The sequence below is a fragment of the Centruroides sculpturatus genome, unplaced genomic scaffold (assembly GCF_000671375.1).
Source record: "Centruroides sculpturatus isolate CEXI.00-Female unplaced genomic scaffold, Cexi_2.0 scaffold222, whole genome shotgun sequence".
NCBI lineage: Eukaryota > Metazoa > Arthropoda > Arachnida > Scorpiones > Buthidae > Centruroides > Centruroides sculpturatus.
In genome coordinates this window covers 822,776-830,868 of record NW_019384483.1, presented here as the reverse complement: position 1 = coordinate 830,868, position 8,093 = coordinate 822,776, and the positions used below count along the sequence as shown (strand labels likewise).

Sequence of the window (8,093 nt, the reverse complement as noted above, 5' to 3'; positions counted from 1 at the left end):
GTCTTAAGCTTACATATATATATGTATGTAATAGAAAGAAAAAAAAAAACATTTTGAATAAAGTGTTTTTTTTTTTTTACTTGGACTTTTCAACGATACATGTCATTTTTAAATGCAACCTCTTCTAACAGATTTTAGCATAGCATTTTGTCCACACAAAATTGCTTATTTGAGAACAAAAACTACAAAAAAAAAAACTCTTATAGACCTAAAAGGATGTCTACAAGAAACTTATATAATGGTCAGCATCTCTGATTGTCTCTCACAAGTCCTTTGTTTGACAAAATATTATAATTGTTTTTTTAGATATGCAAGTTCTTGAAAACATTTTGATATTAGTAACTTTGTGCCATTTAATTATGATTTAAACATTGTTAGAATAAAATTGATTCATCATCACTAATACATTATGTAGAAAAATATTTTTCCAGTTTTACAGACTACAGAAATATGTCAAGATGTAGCTAGTTTATGCAAATTTTGAGGGTAAAATTAAACTAGAAAAGGACAACCTTTTATAACATGCAATCACAAGTAATAAATACTATGCATGGAAAATTGCCATTGTTTATGAACATTTTTGACTAAATTGATTTACTTTGTTGTGCTCCTACAATATCCTCATGCTACATGCTATCCATTTGTGTAGAAATTCAGACAAAATATTTTCCCACTTATCAAAAGATCCACTCCGGATAATCATGGCAATTGCATTCAAATTTTTTTATTGTCACAGGATCATAAACAGTTTGCTTCTCTGATATAATGACATGCATGGTCTGGGACATGAGACCTTCAATTTTAATGTTTTCACACTGTTATTTTGTGCCTGAAAATACAGAAAAATGATTTTTCTGTGTTTATCACCTACTGAGAAACATCTCAGCCTCCCATCATTTATTTCCAGTTGAATTCCTTTCACATTAGCCCATGCTATCACAAAGTCTGAAGGTCTCACTAGAAGAACCCAGTCAAATACATTGTTCTATTCCTAATGTTTGGGAGTTCCACTAAAGTGGCATTTATATTATTTTATTAGCAATGAATTTCCATTTCCAATGCTTGTTGGTTTCACAGGACAAAGAAAAGTCATCAGGAAGTGGGTAGAAGCTATGCTAAGACCAGTAGCAAAAAAGCTTATAATGGGAAAAAAAATACCAGGTGAGGTCTGTCTGACCCAACTAAAATTTTCTGGGTTTGAGCATATCCAGTAGATATTGAAAAATGGATTAGATGAAACACCATTGAGCTGCTGTTGAACATGCAATGGCTTGAAAAAATCCTCTGTTGATGTCAAATTTCAGTCAGTATATGTAGAGTCCATTTACACATCCAGATTTTTCTTAGGTAATGTAAATACACACCCATGCAGAGTTATTTAGAGATTATCAGGTATATAAATATGAGGGTAATTCCAAAAGTAAGGTTGCCTATTTTTTTAGAAATAGAAAGAAACATTTATTTTCAATAATGTTCATATGATTTTAAAGCTTGAACATTTATGTGAACCCGCAGATTTTTACAGGCTTCTTAAAAATTTAAATTTTCTATTAATTGAAAATATCTGCAGAAAAAATCCGAGGAATTTGAACTAGATCAGATGTCACCGATTGTACTAACAACTAGATGGGAAAGTTTACAAAGTTTAAGAATGCACCGTCATCGTCAACAAAAATCAATCACGTGTCAGTTTTCCTACGCAAATGATATAAAAGCTCGAATCTCCGGAAGCTCAGGTCGATCTCTAGGAAGTTATACTTTTTGATGTGTGCATCTTGTCTCCCAGACCTCCATACAATGGACTCGACCCGACAAAAGGAGAAGATACCATATAGAAGACCATAGGAACTTCCACATAACACTTAATCGCCACATAGAGCTCTCTTTGAGGTAATTATTTGAACCCTCTCTCTCCCTAAGCGTATTTTTAGTTTAACCCTCAGAGGAAGGAGTATGTTAGCCGCATTTATTCTGAGTTGTATTTAACCGCATTTAACCTATATATTGTTATCGCTTTATGTATCATAGCTTAGCCCTTCAATTTATTATTTTGTTGAACCTGTTTCCTGTCATTTAAGGACACCTGTCAGCTTCCTCACCCACTCGATTTGCCCTCCTAGCCATCCAATGACCCTGAGATCGGGTTTTACCAGCCTGTGCAGAGTAAGTGGTCATTTGGGGATTAACCAGTGACCCACTGCTAATCTCACATTTATCTATTTTTCTACATAATCACCATTTCATTTTCTACATAATTGATGCATTTTTGTATGCCCATGTCACCAGCTTGCCGCTGTGTCGTGTTAAACCGATTGAAATTCATCACTAATTGACGAAATGTATGGCATGTCATGCATAGATGTCAAAAACGTACTCAAGTGGTGTAGGGAGTTTGCAGCACATCGTACTGAAATTCATGATAAAGAAAGAAGTGGGAGACAGTCGCAAAGGTTGAGCAAACCATGTGTGAAGATCGGGGAATCACTCTGGATGATCTCTGCATTTTGGTTCTTGGAGTTTCCTGAAGCACCATTCATAGGATTTTAACAGAAAAGTTGCAATATCGGAAGGTGTGCGCAAGATGGGTCCCGTGACATGGTGGCGAGCTGGTATGACATGGGCATACAAAATCTGTTACAGTGCCTACAAAAATGCATCAACCAAAATGGCGATTATGTAGAAAAATAGATAAATGTTCAAGCTTTAAAATGATATGAACATTATTGAAAATAAACATTTCTTCCTATTTTTAAAAAATAGGAGACCTTACTTTTGGGATTACCCACATAATTTGTGGACATTGGTTAAGATACAAAAACACTAGAATTAATATTATTTTTCTGAAGTTTGCATTAGTTTCATGGGAGGAATTTAATACTAGAGATATAATATGTGCAGTACGTAATCATCATTACATTTTTTATACACGCAGCTAGCTATGCTATAATTTTATATTTGACTCAAATATTTTCTGTAAAATATACTGTGTGATCCATTTGGAATGTTTAGTAGCCTGTAATTGATTACTTTGTGTTGAAAGGTTGTCAATTTTGGTGTGGTATATAAAATGGAAGAGTATTACTCATGTCTAGGGAGAGTTCTGACAAGTTTAAGAGTGTTACTATACTCCATTATGAAAGGTTATTAGAATTTCCTGCAAGTCAGTCTGATTTTGCCTCACACATCAGGAGGAAGTGTATGTGTCAATACATGAAGATGTTTCCACAGCACATTATGTATGTGACAGAGGAAACAACAATCAGTGGGTTTTCTCTGAGAGAATGAACACACCCAATGCTATCACGCAAGCCTGAAAACCGTGTGGTGTGGAATGAGTTGTAATAAAATGTGCAGGCTATTCATTTTCATGGAGGACACTACATGGGGACATGAAGAGTGTAATCTTCCAGCAAGACAATATTTTGCCACATTCAATGACAATTAATGTAGCCATAATGGGTCATTACATGATACAAATTCCTTGGATTTTTTTTTTGTGTGTGGACTATGTGAAATCAACGGTATATAGCCAATCTCCAGTAGCTTATTACACTGGCTTCAGTTCAGCAACCTAGCACATACTGTGTATTTTCCACCATCACAGTGATGTTGAGTTTCTTTTAAACAGAAACTGACAACTTCCAATACACATTTATAACATTTAATAACCTGTAATTGAATTATTTTTTCTGCTATATCACTCTACAACATATTCAATTATTGTGATGCATGATCAACATTCCCAACTTAATATCCTTGCACACTGATTTCTGAATTGTCAAAAAATTGTATAATAGGTTTCAATGCAACCTATTTAGTTGGAAATATTTAAGCACATACAAATGTGTGTGGTTTTTTATACATTATGGATGATATCAAACAAATAATAAAAATTATCATTGGATTGCCTTCACTAATAACCATGATTTTTGTTTTTAGAACAAAGGTGTATGCATCACAACATTTGGCTGATAGATTATTACCATACTTATCATCTGTATAGAATTTATTAAACAACTTTTCCTTTTCATAAAAACTTATAGTAAATTTTGCATGCAATTGCACTAGCAGATCATGCTTTAAATAATCTGAGACATAATTTGTATGTAAAAAATAAAGAAATAACTGTAACTATCCTGTGTAAAGCAATAATTTTAAAATTCATACCTTGTCTGTCATTTCTTTCTAGATTGTTAAGTGGAATCATTTCATTATTGTTACTAGAAATTTTGGCTGTCTGAAAAATATATATATGAAATTAGTTAGACAATTTTAATAAAGAACAGCTTTACTAATTTCAAATTTTACCTGGCTAAGTTTAGGATCATCATCTTTCAAATATTCATTTAATGGATTAACACTAATATTAACTTTCTCTTTTCCTTTCAAAAATCCATTGGTTGAAGGTATGTGACCGTTAGTGTCGGGTTTCACTTGGAGTTCTAAAGTAGTTTGATTTGCTGGACAGATTGTATGTGTTAATTTAATTTTAATTATTAACATTTATTCTATTACTGATCATAACTTACTTTGTAAATGTCTCCTTTGTCTCTGTTGTTTCTGAATACATAACACCATGAAGATCAGCAAGACCAACAGCATTATTCCCAAAACACTTCCAAGAATGATGTATATGAGTTTGCTACTTTCCACAGATTTTGTAGCTACACTTTTGCTTCCGTCATTAGTTGTTGACCTATCTTGTTGTGGTTTGTTATGATAATTGTTGACATCTGTAATCTGGGATGCTATAAATATATAGTGTTTTTTGGTTTTGCACAATTAATGTACTTCAAAAATTTTTCTTATCTTATCTTGCAGTATTCACTATATTAAGAAATGTATAAATAATACTCACGTAATGTTTTGCATGTATAGATATTGGAGAAATCAGATGTTCCGTAAATGTTAAAACACTGCATTTTAATATCATATGGAGTTTCTGGAAGCAAATGAGATAAAATGTGCGATTGTGTGTTTGAACCCAATACGATGACTTGTGAATATTCTCCGGCACTGTGTGTGGCTCGATAATAAATAAAAAAGCCTTCAACTGGAATCGAATCAACTTCTTCGTACTGAAAATGTTTTTATACATTAATGCCTATTGCAGTTTAATTTAGAACTTTCCGTGAAAGAACTTACTTTCCAGTGTAACATAATGGCCGACTGACTGACTGCTTCGGCCTCCGTTATTGTCGGTCCCGATTCTGGTTTTTTTACTGGAGGATCTTTATGAAGAATAAATTTTGCAGAGCTGGGACCCATTTTATTATCTTGATTAGCATAAACAGCTGCAATTCTAAATCTATATCGTCCACCTATTTGAAATTAATGTAGACTTTTAATTTTCATGTGTTGTAATTTTATACAAAAATATTTGTCATTTATTTACCAGTTTTCAGTCCACTCACTGCATGAGCATGAAGATGAGAAGCTATGTCTTCATCAATTGTTATCCAGACATTTCCCTTTTTCCCCACTTCCTTATACTGAACACGAAAAAATATTATTGGCAGACCATCATTCTGTGGGACATTCCATCTCACCATTACAGAATTGTCCGATAAACGAGTAACTTCGGGTTTACTGGGTGGCACCATTTTTACTAAAAAGAAATTATTATTATTCGAGTAAATGAAATAATCTATAGAAAAAGAGAAAGTTTCAAATCCTATTATTTATTATTGTAATTAAAACATTTTGTGTAAAAGTAATATTAAACAGTTTTTTTTTCATTGAAATATAATAACTATATTATTCTAATCCTGTCAAGAAATAATATACAATTATTAGTAGATTTTTCTACATTAAATAACAAAAATGATGTGTTCAGGACGGATGATTTATTACTAATAAATGCGTGTCACTCTTGCCAGTATTTGGATGCTCTCTTTTTCATGATAAAATAATTAATTATTTTGCTGTAGTGTTAGCTGATGCAATAAAGATGCGAGCTGCTGCTTTGAAGAACTCAAAATTTTCAATGTGGACTGAAATGAATATATTAGATCCCATCTCTAACCTCTTGACCACTTCCATGGTAGATTTCACATTGAGAACATGAAAATGGCCTTCTTAATTCTGTCCTTGTATGCATTAAAATATTGATACAATTACAAAAAGTAGTCTAACATGTTATTTTTGTAGGAAGGAACATCAATCCATACAAATATCTGCCTGCCTTGTCAAATGACCATCATTTCCTCTATTGCCATAGATATGTTTTGGAAACTTTCTTTCCCTCTTCAATATGACACTACTGCAGAGATGTCTTGTCTATAAAAAAAAAAAAAAAAAGTCATATTGAAGAGGGAAAGAAAGTTTCCAAAACACATCTATGGCAATAGAGGAAATGAAGGTCATTTGACAAGGCAAGCAGGCAGGTATTTGTATGGATTGATGTTCCTTCTTACAAAAATAATTTCCAACAATACAATATGGTTTCAAAGCACGACTCTAACATGTTTTTTAAATATTAAGCACTGTAATTTGCAATCATCTGTATATTCAAAGATGAATAAAGTTAGTGAATCATCAAGTAAAATTTGTTTACTTACTTCCTTTATGCTTTCTTTTTTTGTGTCCTTTCTTATCACCTAAAAAATCTTGAAATGCATTGTGGCCATCATACATTTCTAATAAGAATACTTAAACTATAGCTAATTTATATTTAGATTTTTATTAATTTAATAAATTTTGTAAATTAAAAGCATTTTACTAACCCTCTTCCTCTTCCTCTGTTTCCTCGTCACTCCCCCAGTCTCTTGATATTTTTGAGGTATCGTGAATATCGATAACAAATACTCCGTAGGTCGATCCCAAAGCATTTATTGCAAAGCACTGATAAATTCCTGAATCTTTTAGTAAAGATTTCTTTATGTTTAGTAATCCTCCTGAACAGAAAATATTTTATTTTTTTGTTAATTGAAATTTAAACAATTATAAAGTAATTAATGTATGATGCCAAAATTACCTTTTACATGGATCCGACTGTTTGTCACAAGTTTTTTGCCATTATGAAACCATTCAATATGAGGTTTGGGGTAACCTTTAGCAATACATTCCACAGTTATGTTTTCACCCTTTATGATCTGTTTGTCATCGGGTGAACTTAATAAATGAGGTATTTCTAAAAATTAAAAATTAATATTAATAAAACTGATGAATGAAATTTAAGTATAATGCATGCATTATTTACCATGAATATATATATTTGTAGATGCAGATATTCTTTCTCCAATACCATTAAAAGCATGACAAATATATGTACCTTCATCTTCCTGAACAACATTTAACAGCACTAAATTTCCTATTGAAAATTTATCAAAAATATGAATATTTGTTGTTGTAAAATATGTACAATATCATAAATTTATTTTTAATATTTTAAAAATACAATGCTACTTTGTGATTTCAATCATCTTTTTATCTCTGGTACATGTATTGTTTTGTTGTACAATTGAAATCTCCTTTCCTTAATATATAAAAATCATATTTAAATACAAATGATTGTTAACTATGAAATCAATTTTAACATATTATTATTTAAACTTTATTTTGTGACATTTAATCATGCAAAAACAAAACTTTGTCTCATTTCTGTTATTTAATGGTTGCTGAAAAATTTCCCATATTTATTACTTTATTTTCTAATGACTTAGTTCAGTTATCTGTCTATTTTGAATATGTGAATTTGAAGGATTTTTAATAACAAGTCCAACATGTAATCAGGTTTGAACATTAAAGCTTTAATTGAGTAATAGGTTCAGAAAATTTAATATAACAGCTAACAGGTATTAGCTGGCCAGATGGCAAGGCAATTCAGGCATCAGTCTTGGAGATCCAGCATTGAATCTAGTCAGGTTGAAACCCCAGGAATTTTTTGTGAAATGGTCTGTCTTTGGTATGCTAAAATTATTGATATGCTAATAATCAGAAAATTGAATGGCCATGCCATACAAGAAAGGTTAATGTTCCACCCCTCAACTGGAATATACTGTATAAAATGAAGCAAAGAATTTATTAGTAAGCTTGCTAACTAAGTTTTTGTTCTCTACAGTATTATTTCTTTTTATCTAGCTATCTAAATA

The 8,093-nt window shown here is 31.6% G+C and overlaps 1 protein-coding gene across 1 annotated transcript; it reads right to left on the bottom strand.

The window, feature by feature from the left end:
- Positions 1-2,278: 2,278 nt before the first annotated feature.
- Positions 2,279-7,331, bottom strand: LOC111621511 (cell adhesion molecule-related/down-regulated by oncogenes-like; the record flags this gene model as incomplete). Its single annotated transcript, XM_023363665.1, has 10 exons — positions 2,279-4,237; positions 4,309-4,460; positions 4,530-4,748; positions 4,859-5,078; positions 5,146-5,321; positions 5,396-5,608; positions 6,561-6,638; positions 6,726-6,896; positions 6,977-7,132; positions 7,202-7,331. Coding segments are annotated over 10 exons (1,680 nt in total), but the record flags the coding sequence as incomplete, so codon positions are not given.
- Between the last annotated feature and the right edge of the window lie 762 nt (positions 7,332-8,093).